Source organism: Corvus hawaiiensis, chromosome 7 (assembly GCF_020740725.1).
Source record: "Corvus hawaiiensis isolate bCorHaw1 chromosome 7, bCorHaw1.pri.cur, whole genome shotgun sequence".
Taxonomy (NCBI): domain Eukaryota; kingdom Metazoa; phylum Chordata; class Aves; order Passeriformes; family Corvidae; genus Corvus; species Corvus hawaiiensis.
This window is the reverse complement of record NC_063219.1, coordinates 2,073,712-2,091,687: the sequence shown is the minus strand read 5'-3', so window position 1 is coordinate 2,091,687 and position 17,976 is coordinate 2,073,712. Positions and strand designations below refer to the sequence as shown.

General features: G+C 44.6%; 1 protein-coding gene and 1 long non-coding RNA gene across 4 annotated transcripts in view; one reads left to right on the top strand and one right to left on the bottom strand.

The window, feature by feature from the left end:
• Positions 1-17,976, bottom strand: part of LOC125328561 — a 66,917-nt gene that overhangs the window by 1,947 nt on the left and 46,994 nt on the right. Inside the window, exon 2 of the long non-coding RNA XR_007204775.1 lies at positions 13,839-13,918. This is a non-coding gene — a long non-coding RNA (uncharacterized LOC125328561). The remainder of the gene's footprint in view (positions 1-13,838; positions 13,919-17,976) is intronic.
• Positions 1-17,976, top strand: part of IQCA1 (IQ motif containing with AAA domain 1) — a 102,304-nt gene that overhangs the window by 42,893 nt on the left and 41,435 nt on the right. For all 3 annotated transcript variants that reach the window (XM_048309442.1, XM_048309443.1, XM_048309441.1), the window contains 2 exons: positions 9,723-9,807; positions 15,831-15,944. In XM_048309442.1, coding sequence (XP_048165399.1) covers positions 9,723-9,807; positions 15,831-15,944 — 199 coding nt within the window. The remainder of the gene's footprint in view (positions 1-9,722; positions 9,808-15,830; positions 15,945-17,976) is intronic.

Below are 17,976 nucleotides of genomic sequence, written 5' to 3'. Positions count from 1 at the left end.
CACTTTGTGCTTATTTTTGATTAAATCTGAGTGTATCCCGCTGAGTAACATGCAGAAGGATTCAGTCATTTGGAGAGGCAATGCCAGAGTCCTGCAAAAAGTATCCAACTCTGTCAGTCTGCACAACTCCAGCCAATTTCGGGAGACTACAGGTCATGCACCAGAGCCACACCAGTTACAGGACTAGACCACTCCAATTTTTCTCTCCCAAAACTAAAAAGGTGGGAGCTAAGGAACTTGGCATCTCCAGGCATTACACTGTGTTTCCTGGACTGCAGACATGACTGGGGTTTTGAGCTAGAACTCCTGGTAAATGGCTGCTCCTAATACCATGCCTGGCTTAGAGCTGAGCGCTCATTTGGCATGTTTCTCCTTGTCCTTTCCTACGCTTTTTAAATGCCAAAGTAGAGGTTCTGAATTATTTTTCTTTCTAGTGAGCTCTTTGGTTATTAGCATTGGCCAGGAGTGCAAACATCTCTAATTTAACAGATGGATTCTGTGACATTCTCACTTTTTCCCTGGTTTTAACACTCTCTGTACACCTGATGGGGATTTATTCCAATGAGGCTGCACAAGCCAACTGGGATGAACATGGAAAAATCAAGCACTGTGACTGCTTTCATCTGTATGAAACTGCCTCCGATTTATCATTAAATAGGTCATTTATGCTTTCACATAAACCACAGAGTGAGTTTATAGACCCGCAGATCTCCTGAAGTGGACAAGGCCCTGGGGGTCCTGGTGGACAAGAAGCTGTCTTTGAGCCATGAGTGTTCCCTGGGGGACAAGAAGGCCAGTGGGATCCTGGGGTGCATCAAGAAGACCATTCCCAGCAGGTCAGGGGGTGATCCTGCCCCTCTCCTCAGCCCTGAGAGGCACATCTGGAGGGCTGTGTCCAGCTCTGAGCTCCTCAGGACAAGAAGCTCCTGGAGAGGGTCCAGTGGAGCCTACAGAGGTGATGAAGGGACTGGAGCACCTCTGATGAGGAAAGGCTGAGGGAGCTGGGGCTCCTCAAGAGGAGACACAGCTGACAGGGAACCTCTGTAATGTGTGTAATTATCCAAAGTGGGGGTGCCAGAGCACGGACCAGGCTCTGCTCCACGGGGCTCAGCAATGGGACACAAGAACAGGCAGAAACTGATGGTTCCACCTGGACAGAAGGCAGAACTTCTTCCCTGTGCAGTGACCGAACAGTGTCCAGAGAGGGTGTGGAGTCTCCCTCTCTGGGGATATTCCAGAGCTGTCCAGACACAATCCTGTGCCCTGTGCCCTGGGATGACCCTGCTGGGGCAGGGAGGTGGGACCAGATGACCTCACCGTGGTTCCTTCCAACCTGACCCATTCTGGGATTCTGAGCAGTGAAAGGGAAAGCAGTGTCTGGTTACATTCCTAAAAACTTTGCAATGCACCATTTTCAGCTTCTCCTTCCCCACTGACATCTTCCTGCTTTATCAAAAGTGCTCTTCAAGGCAGTTCAGTCTTAGCTGCAAATAGCGATTCCAGTTTTAAATGGATTATCAAGCCACTCTCCCAAGCAGTGATGCAATGCCTGATGAAGCTGGTCACACACTGTCCTTTAGAAACTCCTCAAGTTAAATCATGGGCAGGCAGCAGGTCAGGGGCACAGTGATCCATGGGCGGGACAGCCATGACATAGTGGCTGAAGAGCATTTTAACTCAGGGAGGCAAAAAATGAGTTATGCCAGCCTGGGCTGTATTTCTGCACTGATAGCACAGGTGTAAGGCAGAGACAGAGCTACTGAAACGTGTCTGATGCCACCTTTGATGCCACCTTGGATCCATCTGTCTTCATCACACTGAAGAAATTACATCACTGAAAATCCCAATGAAAATCTCATCATTTACCCACAACCAGGGCTGTTTAATCACCATATTGCACTTCTATGCTCTACTGTCTATTCCAGCATTGAAAAAAGGGGTGGGTCAAAGCACAGAGCTTCTCTGCTCATTCCAGGCCCTCATTCCCAGTTTTCCAGGCAGATATAAAGGCTGTCCCTGCTGCACAGCACACGCAGGGAGGCTGACATGCCCCAAGAGCACTGAATTGATTATCCATGCACACAACTCGCCATCCAGCACGTGAGCAAGAGGGAGAGCACAGACCTTCCAGGGCGTTTTTAATCAGCCAATACCCTTGAAATACCTCAGCCACCTTTCACAGGCAGGTGTGGCAGAAGAAATGCAGCAGATGTAAAACCATTTTGGAACAAGGAGGAGGGCAAAGTCCTGCGAGAGCCCACACAGAGCCGGGGATGCTTTTCTAGGTAGGTGACCTGTCCAGGCCACCATTTCTGAACCCTCTCCAGAAGCATTATCTTCAGTTTTAAGTGATGGGCCATGGTGAAGGAGTGTAAAGCAGCCAGGTTAGAGCCTTCTTGCCCTCCTGTAGAGATGCATTCTGGTCCACCTTGACTTCTAAGAAGCAAAAACAATTGCTCGAATTTCTCATAAACAAATCCCATAAAACAAAATGCTCTCTTATTCTCCATTTCACTCCAAATCCCAAAGAAACCTGTGATGTTGGAGGGCAAGTTATTTCTTTTGGCTGGCCTTGCCAGAAAAAATGGCATGCTTTATTTTCCTCTTTACAGGATTCATATTGTGTTAATAAAGTACTGTTGATTCCCTCTGGCTGACTCTGCAGGAAAACTATTCTCACAAAGCTTCTAGTCTGGGTTAAAGTAATCTGGCTTAAAACTGCCCATAATTGTTTCAGTCTCTTAAGTTTAATGCTGAGCACTGGAAATTCTGCCCAATTTGAGTCAGGACCGGGCGTTCTACGCTGGCAGGAGAAGCTGACCAAAGGTAAGGAATTCAGTAAACGCAGGGGGAATCTGACCCGGTGTTTCTTTGAGCCAGCTTCTGTATTTCTGACCTTGCTCTGAAGAGAATGGAAAGATGGGACAAAATCAAACCAGATGAGAGTTTAATGGGAGCTGTGTGCTTCAGTGTGCTCGTCATTCCATCAGCCAAGGCCCCCAGAGCCCTGGAGCAGTCCCTGAGGGCCTCCTCACGAAGGGCTGCGCACCCCACTTCTCCTCTCCTCGCTGCTGGCTCGACAGGAGGGCATTCCTCCAAAGGCTGGAGACAGGCAACAGGAAGCTGGCACTGGAAACCAGCCTGGGAACAGCCTGACTGGGAAAGAGGGGGAGCAGCCCTCCATCCTTGGAGACAGTCCCTCAAGGAATACAGCTCTGGTAAACACAGCACGATCAGCGACTCCCAACGAGAAGGAAACACACTCAAGGATCTTCAAACCAAGCACGCGCGCAGTGCTGGATGTCAGTTTTCCCTCCAGGGGCAGGGATGGGACATCCAGGTGTCCTTAGATCCGTCAGGATCTTTCAGTGTTACCTCACACCAGGTTTACCAGCAGCTCTGCCCAAGGCTGTTCTGCGCTGCAGGAGTCAAGCCAAAAACCCTAAATAACCTTCCAGGGATCTGCTTTCCAGTCCCTTTAATCTTCTTCCCATTTCCATGCTGTGGTGGGTGTATTTAATGTCCTCTAGGTTTGTCTGAGCCTTCAGCACAGCTTAGTTGGTATCAGCTCTTGCAAAGCAAGTCAGTTGTATCAGTCAGGACGTGATTTCTCCCAATCCTCAGTGAATTCAAATTTGAGCTCTGAGAAAACTTTGGGCAACATTTTTTGAGTGTGTGGAGGGAGGGACATGCAAAATCAGAGCACCAGAATGTTTCATGAGTGTCAATATTACAAAATATTTCTTCTGATTGTTGCAGATTTTCTTTTAACTTAAGCTGATATTGGAAGAATAAGTCTTGTTGGTTTTCCTTGGCATTATTCATGCCCAAGCTGCCTTTAATTTCCATTCAGAAATCCAGGAGGAATTTGCAGTGCTACCATCCATGTCTCCAATTATCTCAAGGAGAAAAATCTCTTGTTATTTCAAACCAGGAATGATTTGTCAGAATTTCGAAGGGAAGAAAATTTTTAACAATCCTTTTCCCTCGTGGTTTTTACAGCAGGAATTGGGATAACCAGGAGTCCTGGCAGAGAAAGCTCATACCCCAGCCTACCTGAAGGGGAACAGAGATTCCCATTTTTCCATTCTGCTAATTACCTATTGCTATCCCTAAAAGACCAGAAGGATCCTTGGAAAGGTAATAACTTTATGACAAAGCAGAACAGACTCTTTCGCTGTAAGAACTCAAGCAGCTTATGAACAACCGCACTGGGTCAGCCAAAGGTCTACCTCTCCTGGCCAGTAACACCACATGGAATAAAACTATCAGGGAGAATTACCACATTCCTCATTTAGGTCTGTCCCCTCCAACAACTGTTCCCAGCTATTACTTGGCTTTGAAGTTGCCTTCTCCCATTTCAGATCTAAGGCAGGCACCGGGGACCCCAAAGACCATTCTAATTACGATAGTTACTCTAATAAAGGATATCACCTTTCCCCACAAAAAACCCAAAAAGCGTCCTCGTTCCTCCATGGGAATGCTTTTCCTTGCACATTGTTGGCCTCACAACACTCGATCTCTGATTTTCAAAGCTGAATATTTATCCAGAACAATAAAGTTTCTGATCCTCCAATTACCCTCCACTGAAACGCTTCCATGTATAACAACCACGCGTACAAGCAAACACTGGGAGGATCAGGACCTGAGATAAAACATCAGTTGTAATGTGTCTGTGTCCAAACTCATTAAAGATGATAAGAAGCCTGTGGAAATCAATCTTGCTTTATAAGTAATATTGTACTTGCCCAGGTTATTTTTCCTGGAAGTGGTTTTCAAAGAGCTAAAGAAAGCACACACACAAAAAGGGAAAAAAAAAAAAACCAAAAACAACGCAGCAAAGACACCTAAAATAAACCATCACTGCTATTTAAGCAGCCTGAGATAATCCATATCAGGTGGGGTTACAGAAACAGGCAAGAACTACAAAACTGATGAGGGTTTTATTTCTTTAAAGAGCTCCCCCCTCTTTGTCTGTGTCCCTTTTCTGCATGGAACACCCCTCTGTCCCTCCACTCAGCGCATACACCATCATTCATGCCTCCTCTTCTGCACACAGCCCACATCCTTTCTTCCCCTGAGAAGAGTTAAGCACTCTTGTTCCTCCAAAGAACAATTTATTTTTCCTGACAAGGCCTTTTATGCAATTAACTGGAGAAGCCATAGCCAAAAAGAAAGAATAACACATGTAAAACCACGCCAGAGAACAGAGTAGGTAGGAACTTGTTGAGTCTATTACCAGACAAAATGTTTAAATCAATGGTGTGTTCTCATAAATCAAAAGCCAGATTTAGCCCTAACTATAACCATCCCTGAGCAATGTGGAATTGAGAGAAAACACTTAAAAAAATTTTTGAAGCTCCTGAAACGAGGAAGGGAGGAAGCAGCAGATGAGACAAGCACAATGTAGGGTCATCTCCCAGGCAGAGAATTTATTTTACAGGTGAGAGTGGAGGTGCCACAGCATTCAGAGCTTGCCAATCACACTGACTTGTCCCAGTCTGGTGGTGATTTGGAGACATGAGAGAACCATTTGAACCTAGTTAAAACTTGGACATTTATGTGGGGTTTTGTGCTGTAACAAATACTGAGCCCAGAAGAGCCAGAACTCTTTGCTACAGATCAGAGACTAAAGGATTTGCACTGCAGACCATAAAAGATCATTCTTTTTCAATTACACTTGACAGGACTGAGTTATTGTAAGAGGAATAGGTTTGGAGCAGTAACAGTGAACCAGAGAACATAATGTAATTTGAGAAACAGCACAGAAACCTCATCACATCCTTTTCTTTTTCAGCTGGGAGTGCAAGATCACATCTTTTCACCCCTCCATCCTTGTCCATCCCTTTACTCTTCCACTTGAGCTGCTCTGATTCAGATTTAGGGCCCCCATTCATCCCAGTTAGAAGGCTTTTCTGTAAAGCTGTTTTCCAAGCCCCTGCTCTGCTTCCGTTGACAGGATTTCACTGCTTTCCAGAAAAGTAATGGATTTCTCACACACCAGCTTCCAAAGGTCCCTTCTTCTACAGCATCTTCCTCAGCACAGAAACTTTAGCAGTGCTGCTAAATAGTGGCTCTGACCCAGAGAAGGATCTTTTTGCCTGCTCTGAACTCCGGCACAAGCAAGCAGAGCACAGCTCCCAAACGCAGCCTGCTGTTCAGTGCCTGGGAACACACAGCAGGGAGCAGGTCACCCCCAGGAGCCATCCTCAGCTCCCTGCCTGCAGGCTTTGGGCTCCTGAGGCTGTAAGGGCCTTCCCAGGCTGCTGCTGCGCTTTGGCTCACACAGAGGAGGTTTCTTCTTAGCCCTGTCCTTCCTCCTCACCTTATTTACTTCTGTTCAGCCCCTGAGTCCAGTCCCGCCACGTGATTTTTTAAACTTCATTTGTTCCTTCAGGCAATTGGTTTTACTAGAACTGCATCCTCCCTCAGAAATCCAGGACAATTTGCTTCTGCTTTCGCTTGCAGCGCTTAACGCGCTGTCAGCACTCCCACTGAAGCAATCACACTGAAAATAAGAGTTGCTTCTTCCAGTTCTGGCATTTACACGTTTTTATGAGACACTGGAAAAGTACAATTGGATATTTTTTTTCCCCTCTGCAAACACTGAGACAGTAATAAGTACCAGATTCACAGAGTTCTGACTCGGATCTAGGTGTCTCTGACATGCACCATGTCTTTCAAATATATTACACACTCTAATGCTCCTGTTATCAAGAGCTTAAGCTTTTTATGTTCTCCTCTCCCCATCAACAGTGGAACCAGGCAGGATTCCCATCGCACAGCTCCCCTCCACACTTCCCACAAAACAAAGCAGCCTGCTGGGGCTTCTTCTTGCAACTTCTTGCATCATCTGGGTTCAGTTTCTTACCCTATTATTGCCTCTACCCATGAATATTTCAGTGTTTATAGGAAGTTTCAAAAGGGGAAGGTGGTTAAAAATTATTTGGATAAATATTATTGTGAGGAAAGCTCAGAATCACTCCACAATGTCTGGGACCTCCTCCTAATCCAAGAGCTGTTCATGGGAAATGTCTGGTGGGACCCCCTTGAGCCACAGGTGATGTGTAGCTTATCTGATGGCACAAAGATACAGGAATTTAAAATTATAGAGTGGTTTGGGTTAGAAGGGACTTTGAAGATCATTTAGTCCCACCCCACACCTTCCATTGTCCCAGGTTGCTCCAAGCCCCATCCAGCCTGGCCTTGGACACTTGCAGGGATGGGGCAGCCACAGCTTCTCTGGCTGCTCATTTTATCCTGGTGTTTTTCCAACTGCAAACCAAAGAACTTAGGTCCAGTTGAGTCCAAATTTACATCGTAAGGCAAAGGCATGAGACAACCCATTGTGATGGCTCTGAGCAGAACGCTGCCAGAAAGTGAAGGGGGAATGAAAATTGAGATTCATTACGTTTAAAGTGGACTTTTGACCAGGAAGATGAATGGCTGCATTTTTCTGGGCAGATTTACAGGCCAAACGAATCCCTGGTTTAACCTCTGAACTCGGAGGGTTTCATAAAGGGAGGAATTTGCCTATCGGGGTCACGCATGGGAATTCCCAGGCATCACAAGATTGAAGCTGTGGTCATTTCAACCTAGAAGAGAAAGAGGAAAACCCACAAGAGGGTGGGTAGGGAAATACGATTTAAGAGCTCTGCTTCCAGGCCATCAGACAGCAGTGGATATGCACAAGAAAAAAGCAGATGCCCTGGAAGAAGTAGAACACCAAAATATTTGGTACTGCCTGCTCTCAGGTCACTGATGACCATGGAAAAGCACATCCTGCATTGCCCTCAACCAAAAACCCCACTGATCCCTGACTGGTTAATAAATGCCTGACCCTCTTTCCACGAAAAGATGGGCATTGTCTTCTCCTCACCTCATTTTTTCACACAAGCACCTGCTGTAGCTGCTACAAAAATAAAAAGGTGAGAGGAGCCACATCACCACAAACAGCTGCACCAGCTGGGAGGAGAAGAATCACACAGAAAATACAGATTATAAACCAGAATCCCCTTCCCAAAATTCAGGATATGGTAGAATTTCTACAGCACTCAGATGTACTCATCATACATACCCAAAGGTAAATGTCACAGAATGGTCTGGGTTGGAGGGAACCTTAAAATACCTAATTCCAATCCCCGCCATCTCCAAGAGCTGTAAATGATTTAAAGGTGGAAAAGGGAGTACAAATACCAAATGTAACATCAATAAATATTGAAAGCTGGCCCTGATATCATTTTCAGTGAGCTCCCAGCTGATTTTTCACCCACAGTGCATTTGCCTTTCCTTCCTCCCAGCTGGCACTGAAGTAGCAACAGCCTCAATAACAGATTTGGGGAAGTTTTTTACTGTAAACCAGACTTGTAGCAGTGTTTAAGGCTGCATTTAACAGAGAACTGAGCTATTTTCTGGCTGTTTGTAAAAAATGGAACACGAGCTAACGTTAAATAATAGATCATGCAGGGTTTTGAGGCCAAATTCCCGTTCTTAATGGATTTTTTTTAAAGCACACTAACAATGACAGCCCTTTGTTGATGCAGGCTGGTTTCTGGGAATGCAGTGGCCAAGGATTTGCATCTGTTTGCATACAGAACTTGTAATTGTTGAACAAGTCAGAGCTCCCAAGCACGGATGAATGTTTGTTGATTCTGCCCTAACTGGTGCTGCATTAATAGCAGCAAGAGATCCCAACCCTACACGTGGTGCTGCAGAAACAGAACAGATGCTCTGTTCCAAGGATCTCAGCTTAAAACTGAGCCTGCAGCTTAACAGCAGCCTAGGAAAGTCCCTTAAGGTACCAGTTGTTTTTTAAAAAAAAATGAAAGCAATTTTTAGGAATCGTGTTGACCTTTCTGAGCTCTTTTCTTCTCCAGGGAAATTTAATTTCATTTAGAGGAAACATTACCGTGCTGTTTGAAAGTAGCACGAGGGGCTTTCTGCACTGTCAGGATTTTCTTTGGAACAGAAAAACCTTCCTGATGTTACCAAAGAAACAGAAAATCTTACAGATATGTTCCAACAAGCAGCAAAAGGGAAGGAAGTTAAAGGGTCTTATCAGTGTAAATGGCCTTTGGGGCTGAAATGATTATCTGTATCGTTTAATCTCTTTCTGAAAGGCCTGGAAGCTCCCTGTGTTATCCATGAACCCTTCCCACAAAGTCACTCATTGCCCCTTCACAGCTTCCATCACCATCCAGTTGTGCAAGTCCATCGGAAATTTAGGAGTGGTAATCCTCACATGGAAATACAATCTGGAACTTGCAGATTAAAACCTGATTTAAGCAAAATAACTCTTCCCTAAAAAAAAAAAAGCTGGATGTTGAAAGCAAAGAGAGTTGGGCTATGAACATAAAATAATGGAATCCCAGAATGGTTTGGGTTGGGAGGGACCTTAAAGCTCATCCAGTGCCACCCCTGCCATGGGCAGGGACACCTTCCACTATCCCAGGCTGCTCCAAGCCCTGTCCAACCTGGCCATGGACACTTCCAGGTATAAACACTTCAATCTGCATCTGTCAGCCAGGAAGTAATGTGCAGCCCTAAGGATCTGCAGGTTTTGATGGACCATGGGATAACAGACATGGATTGATGACTGTTTTAATTCATTTACAGGACAAAAAGCCACTACCATAAGAAGCTTCCCCACTATTTAAAATCTTTGTCAACCAGGTGAAAAATGATGGATTTTAATTCCCTTTCCACTTTTGTTTCTCCCACAGGCATATCACGGGCAGGTTTCCTGACTATCCCCCTGAGAACACAGGTGGTTCCAAGGCTATTTTTATCGAAAAGCATCCAGAGCAGGTACTGCCCCTCTTTTCATGAAAAAATTTCATGAGGTTGGAGAAGGAACTGCCACAAAACATGTGTGTTTATTTAAGCAGCAGTTTTTCCTAACTGTGGCTCTAGTTCTCCAAGAATCTTATGGATCAAAGCCTTTTGTTGCAAGTGAAAGGACGGGGGTTTTTTCTTCAGGGTGTTTCCAATCAGGTACCAAAATCTGTTCCCTTTCAGGCTGTGCAGCCACCTTATCACGACTGAAGGTGCTCAGGTGATGGACAAGAAGTAGAGAACAACAGCAGAGAAGAGTTTCTTATGCAGGCAGGCCTCAGCCTTGATTTACTGCCAAGGCTCATTAAGCAAATTTAACATCCCAGTGAAGGAAGTATCTTAGTTTATCTTGTGTGTTGTAGTGATCTCGGTTGTTTTTCCTGGTAAATCCCTCTCCTGATCTCTCTGGCTAATGGAAGTGGCTGATAATCTCTTCCTCTGATCATCTGGGTGTCATGCAGGGAAAGTGATTAAGCCCAGCTGAAGGCAGTAGTCGGCACTTGGAGCCATTTCCACCCATCCCGATGAGCCAAGCAGGACAATGAGTCTGTTGGGGGAAAACAGGAAGCAGGATTTGGCCCTTGAGTGAACTGGTGTGCTGGGCTAGGAAAACTAAGAGGTCAAAACCTGAATTCTGTGGTCCTGAAAGCTCCACTTCTAAGACTTCTAGGACTGTTGCATGATTTTTCTGCAACTGGTTCTCTAACACAAGTGTGGTAAAAGAGGATTTTTATAGAATCTCAGAATGGTTTGGGTTGGAAGGGACCTAAAAAATCATCTCTTTGCAACCACCCTGACACCTTTCACTAGCCCAGGTTACTCAGAGCCCCATCCAGCCTGGAATGCTTCCACAGATAGGGAATTTTGGATTCAGCCCTCCCTGGGATCACAGGGAGGAGAGCCTGGGGCACCCAGCAGTCTCTGTGTGGTTTGGGGAGGGTGTAAAGACAGGCACAGCACAGAGCACAGCCCTAACCATCAGCTACTGTGCTAAAAATGCAGGGAAATTGCTGCAAACAGCTCCTTGTGCCTCACTTAAACGGAGTTTGGGGCATACTCCTGGTTTTAGCCAAGTTCAGGGGCTGCTGAGGTCGAGGTCTCCAGTCAGGGAAGGAGATCCTCAATTCAGCCCCTAAAGCAGAAACACGTGCCAGAGTCAAGAAGGCTTCACTGGCTGCTGGGAGCAGCCAGGAGCCACCCAGCAAGTGGGGCTTAATGCTGGAGAGGGGTTTGGGGAGTGTGATGCTAATGAGACCTGCTACCACCAAGGATAAACACAACTAGGGAAGAAAATACTACAAGAAATTGTTCCGAGCAACACTGGATATGGAGGTGGATTCTGGAGAAATGGATTTAACCTTCCTGTCCTGCTCCCAGCTTTCAATTCCCACCTTCAGCTGTTTTGTTGCCTTGCCTGAGCATCTGCTTTGCCTGAAAAAATGAAAGCCAGAAGTCTGGAGAGGTTCTTTCAGTGCTTGTTTTCCCTGCACCCTGGGAAAAAAAACCCTTCCTCTATTTTTCTAACAAATTTTCACTGATTATCTGATTTTCACCAGTTTTGGAGCCTCTTTTCTCTTCCTTTTTAGCCAGCAGAATGTGTGTCACAGCCTTAAAAGATCTCCACAGTGCAGCTGGCCAGAGAAAGTTCAGTGCAATCATGATTTTACCTGAATGTCAGACAAGTAAAACATTTTTTTTTTTAAATGTTTTAATGGCCTGCAGTCAGCTGCATATTAAAAATCCCTGGGTTTGTTCCACACTGGTCTACTGGGCAGCATAGGAAGGGAAATCCTGGCCCCACTGAAGCTGATGGGAGTTTTGTCCTTGACTCCAGGGGGGACAGGAGTTCATCTCTTGTCTGTTTTAGCTCCTGTGCAGGGGTTGGTTAGTCCCAAGTCAAACTCCATGAAAAATCCAGACTGAACTGTATTTAAAAAGTGAGCATTTTATAAGACTTAGGTAAAGACACTTTGGGGAAAATAAAATACAAATTAATCACTTCACGAACCATTGCTGCATTATTATACATTCTATATTTCTTGATCCTTTGACAACCCTGACCTTACTTGACTTTGGAATGTAGCTGGCCTTCTGCACAAACTGCTTTTCCATGACATTTTCCAAATACCTTTCCAAAAGATGTTGCCAAAGACATCCTGAAGCTGAGTACTTGGTGCTTCAGTCAGCAAAGGAAGTGCTGTCCCTTGACTGAAAAGAAGCTTTTCTCTGCTTTACTTACTCTTCTAGAGAAATTCAACATTCCAGGACATCGGTGTAATCTCCCTGCATCTGTTCCAGATTTCTATCCCTAATGGTTTTTTATGTTTTGCTCCATAGATAATCATCAGATGTGACAATTTTTAGCTTTGCCCTTATCCTGCTGCCAACAAAATTATGATCTTTTCCTGTAGTTCGTTAAGTCTCATCACCATGAAAATAAGCCAAGAGAGTTGCCATTTAGCAGGCACTTCCCCCTCTCCCAGCTCCCCCTCATTTCTAGTATTAAATAACATTCCAAAAAAAAAAAGAGAGAAAGGTGTCAGAGAAGGACTCAAAGCCTTTAAATACTGTGATTATTTCAAGTTAACCACGCAGGAGGAGGGAGACTGTACTTGGCCTCTGTTAAACTGCGCAACACTTAAAATATCACCTACAGACAGCAATCCACCTTGCCTAAAAACCCACACCAAAACTCCTCCATAAAGAAGCAACGTTTCCTAGGTTCCAACAAACTTCTTTCTGTAGAGTTAATACCCCAAGAGAGGAACTTTTCCCTCCAGGAACACTGGGCTGTGCCCCTGGAAAGTGTTTGTGTTCAAGCTGGTGTTAGAGCCAGGCTCTGGGGCTGCTCTTGATGCCTTAGCTTTTAACTTTTCTATTTTTCAAATCTGCACTGCCCAGTGTGTAACCCTGACGTTCCCTGTGGCCTGTCAGCTGCTGTTCTCTCATGCTGGTTAGACATAACAAACTTCTCTAGGTTTGCTCTTCAAGGACACCAGGCCCCAAAATGTGTAAACTAAAAGCCTTTAAAGAGGAGGGGCAAGCTTGGGGTAATTACATCATTAACTGAGGCTATAATTGGAGAATTAACCCTAATATGCAAATAAACCAAACTTATGAAGATGGTGAAGAACTGGTGACCCAGGGTCCACCTTGGCAGTAGCCTCTGGCTCCCCAGGGTGTACCTTTGAAGACCTTTCAAATAAATACCTACCTTTATTCCCTTATTCTGGTCTAGCCTCTGTTTTTAGGTGGCCTCTCAAGGCATCACTCTCACTACACAGCTGGAGATCCAGCATTCCCAAACTCACTCTCTACCCCTGCTTTTCTTTTATACCCACAACTCTATAAGGCAAGAAGTTCAAGTAAGGTCTTCTTTCAAGGAATAAGGGAAGGATTTCTTCCTGAAGAAGAACATTTACTTCGAATATTACCTCACCTGAGCCAACACCAAACTTCCTGTGGCTGAGGACAGCAGAACAAGTGAGTCCTGCTGGCAGCTGGAAGTTTTCTTATACTTGGCTCATATAAAGCAGCATCAGACTTTTCATTCATAGGCTGCACTCTGGTTTAGTGCCCAGCTCTTTCCAAAAAAAAAAAAAAAAGGAGATTTGCAATGCAAGATTTTAGAAAATATGGTTGAACTGATGTAGAAAAGTCAATTCAACTTTTATGGGGTATCAGCTTAAAGGAAAATGTCTTTTCAGTCTCTGAAGAAAATGTTACTGGAGAAGAATCATCACTGGCACAGTAGAAGTCCTAGGAAAGACTGGGAAAAAATAGTAAGAGGCTAAAATTCATCTGCTCCCACTGAATGACAGTGTCTTCCTCATTTATATTAAGAGTTTGCTAACTGCTTTCTGCATCATTTCAAAAATAGGCAACCTAGCAAAGAAAAGGGGAGTCCAAAACAATTTAGGAAGACATCTGCTTCTCTTTCCACTATGAAGGAAAAAACCCCCATACTCAAATGTGGGTGAATTGCGTACTCATCTCACACTCACCTTTGCTTGCCATTGCCTTTCTTTCCTCCTCTTCTGTCAGATTGTTCAGGCAGCTCCTTGCAGCTGGAGGGGAAGTGGTTCTGTAGGACAGAGCAGAAGGCACTCAAGGTTAGATACACCCATACTTCCCCCAGCTCCCAGCCCGCTGCAATCCTGGAGCTGCTTGGAGCACAAGTGGGAGCAGAGCTGGAGAAGCTGCAGCAAGGCCAGGCAGAAGGACGAGGACACTTCAGTGCCACCACAGCAGGTTCATGAGAACAGAAACTCTGTCTAACCCCTTCCAGTATCGTTCATCTGTGCAAAACCATGACAGCAGATCCTTCCATTTGGAGTCTGGCTGCACTTAAGATGCTGCCCGTAGAACGCAGAGGCACTGCTGCAAATTGAAACCTTTTGTCAATCACGTGTGTGTTTACAGGTACCCTGCTGGATAAAGCCACCTCTGAGATGCTGGGAGTGGTTCTGGTTACCCTCTGCAGGCAGAGCAGAGCAGAGGTGGAGGTGACAAGGTTGGATTTCTGGCTGGGTAGGAATACTACAGGAAAGGATACACTTGGAGTAGTATTACTGCAGTCCTAGGGTACATCACCGTGTCCCGCAGCCGTAGAGAGGAGGAGAGAAGATCCAGCAGGCAGGAACTGTGCAGCAAGATTGATTTATTTAATTTTTTACGAACTCTTTTCTAGACTTTTTTCTTCATAGTCTAATTGGACAAAGGATCAGCCACCCCTTGGGGTGATTGGCTAAAATCCTAAAACATCCATTGTCAAAATATTTTTCTACTGGACTATAAACAAGACTTTTCAAGGCTGCAGGTGTTTGGTTGTTTACATAACTCTGCTACCTCTTCTGTGAGAGAGAAAAGTCTCTCACGGGCTTAGAAAATAGCAAGAAGATCCTTGGTAGCAGCAGCATTTTTGTGTCCACAGAGTAGCTCTGTTGGTTTTGGATGCACCAGGCCCACTGGGACACTAAAAACCTGTTTTGAACTCCAGTCAATCTGTTAATCTATCCCAAGGAATGAAACGCTTCGCTGCTTGTCACAGCGAGATGTGACGGAGCGCTGCTTGGGGTTTGAATTACCATATTTAATTAAATGTAAGACACTGAAATGCTTGGGGAGAGCCACTAATGGAACTGCCCTGGCTGCAAAGCACAGCCCTTGTCGTTGTCCCCTTCCAGCACCCAGTACATTCAAAGGTATAACCTGAGAAAACAGGTATTTTCACTGTTTCAGGAAACACACCTTACAGTTGGAAATGTTTACTTTGCTACTCTTTCATGGTACTGCCAATATTAGTGGTCCATTAATAAACTTCAATGGATTTTCTGATTTAGACTCATTAGTAAATGATCTTAGAATTCCTCTCAGGGACAAGAAAGATGCCTAGAAACAAGAGAATGGTAGAAGCAGCAAATTTTCACCCTCTGCCTTTTTCAGATAATAAAGTATAAATGGCCAGGAACTAAAGAGAAGGGAATTGATGGAGCTGTACCCAGTTATCAGCTGCTGCTTGCTTGCAGGGATAAAGATGCTGAGCTATCCATGTGGATCTGTCAGAGTTTGTCACAATCTCTCTACCCAACCTCTCTCACCCACTAGAACAATTCAGTCTTTAGCCACATATTGAAATTAGACACACCTCGGGGCAGTCTCTCAAAATCCATCCCTATAAAAATCAATCTGCCTTACAAACACCAGGACAAATTCATAATCTGGCTCTGAGTCCAGAGGGAACTTTGAGTCGTGTGTCATGAGAATATTCTGCTTCTGGATGGCTTCAGGAACTGGTCCTGCTCCATAAAAGCCCTCATGGTTTGGGACAGAGGAATCAGCCCTTTCCTGATGATATATTGGGATAGTCAGCACCTCTGCTGGAGTTTGCAGGTGCCCTAAGCACAAAAAGGCTTCTTTTAATGGTCTGGAATTCAGAGAGTGCAGCCTCTTGGATATTGTGTTTTCCCAATCACATTCCTCCCTGTGTCTTTCAGGTGGCTGAAGAACTGGCTGCCAAAAGGGAGGCAGAGAAAAAAGAAAAGGAGAAGAATGGAAAAGAAGAAAAGGAAAGGCCAGCAGTAAAAAAGCCACCAAAAGTTGGAAAGCAAGTAAGGCAATAAAAGCAGGTTGTGAAGCCAGAGACAAAGCTCAGGTGTGGGCAGAGGCTGTTCAGTGACATTGAACTGGTCACCAAAGCTCCAGGCTTGGGTTCAGGGGACAAAAAACTGGCTGAGGTTGGTCTCTCTCAGCCTTTCCATGACCTCCATGATTCTGGGGAACTTTTTACCTCTCATATTTTAGGAATGGCCACGACTGAGCTCAGTGGGAAGAGCTGATGGAGGTGCAGACTGTCAGGGACATAAATGAGGGCAAAATACACTTTAGGGCTTTGAGATCATTGCCAGGACAGTCAGAGAGGTAACCAAGAGGTAACCAAGCATTCCCACTTGTAATGTGGGTACAGAGAAGTTCATTACTGCCACCCCTTGCAGAATTAGGAATTAAAGCCTTAGTCTCACCCAGATCCCACCTCAGAGCTTGTGTGGATTTCAAACTGATTTTTAAACCACATTAACCAGCATTTCATAAACCTGTAAATAAGCCATGCATTTTCAGCCCACATTCTCAGGGTAGGAACTATTTCTGTTTCAAATGTCAGTAGCCACCACTTAATGTACAATATACCCCCTGAAATCTTGGAGAAAAAGGGCTGCTTTCACAGAAGACATGCTTCCAAATTATTTCAGGAGCAACTTCACAGAGCAGAACACCTGTGAAACAGAACAGTGACCAAAAAGGGCATCTTCAAAAACAAGCTGTGCAACAAAAATTGTAGGCTTTTGCTGAAGCAGCAGCTTTTGTTTCTCATTTACTCTGTAGAATAAACAAAAGTTGAAACAATATATATATTTTTAATAAGGGTCATTAATCTCTCACTAAATATGTGGAGGAGAAGGGGGAGTTTTCTAGGGCAACGCTTACTCTTCACTGCAAGTTTTACACGAATTAATTTGAAGGCCTAACCCTAGAACAAATATATATCAAAAAAAAAAAAAAGATGCTTTTCTTGGACAACATCCATTAATCTGGCCAAAGCTCTCAGAACATCTAGCCAGGAACCTAAATTACATGAATTTAGGAAACATCAGTCAATTTAATCACAAGGTAGATACCTAAATGTTAACTTGTAAATGAGCACCTTGAAAACACTATTTGGGGGTTTGGAGTGGGGTTTTTTTCCCCCTTTGTACATGAAAATACACAGCAGGCTGAAGGAGCAAATACATAAATGTTTTTCAAACTCTTTAAGCCGGACTGCCTAAATTTGCTAACTAGGAAGGGTTGTGGCTGCTCCTGTGCAAACAGGAGATGTTTTCAAGCTCTGGGCACACTCCAGTCAGTCACTTTGACCAGTTTGTTGGGTGACACTGTCAGCACTGGTGAAGCTCCTGAAACTGGATGGCACCTCCCCCATCTGCTCAAAAACCTGACTTTCCCAGGGTAAAATTTGATTCCTTCTTGGTTTTGCACATTTTAGTAGGTTAGAACCAACAACAGCAAAAATGTGTCTCGATCCCCTCGCAGCCTCTGCAAGGCTGTTTTGAAATGGGGTGAAATAACAGCAGAGAGCTCTGGGGTTTTATAACTTCATGTCATTCCCATCTCCTCAGCCATCACACAAGTCCTGTCAAGTAAAATTCTGAGCCATTATATCAGGTTCTCTATGGTTCATTGAGAAAGAACAAAGGGAACATTCTCTCCAAGGTTATAGCACTGACAGGGGGAAAAAAAGGAGTATCTTAAACCAGTTGAGAAGTATTTGGAGAAGTTCTAACAGCAGGACTCTTATTAAAATAAGTATAGGCTATAAGTCATAGGGATGCAGGCAGAAAAAAGCTGTGCTCCCAATTTCAGCTCTTAAAGAAAACAAAAGTTTGATCCCAGAAGGAAATCTAAGTATTTCTGAAAAGCCTGATAGCAATCTTTACAAAGAGTATTTGATATCAAAGCAACTCCCCTTTCTTTTCTCTGCAAGGTGCTGATTTGATTTCCCATTAGGCACCTAAGGAAAAAAAACAACCACGGCTTCACCCCCACATAATCCCTCTTTCCAAAAGCAGAACCAGTCTGGACCGCCTC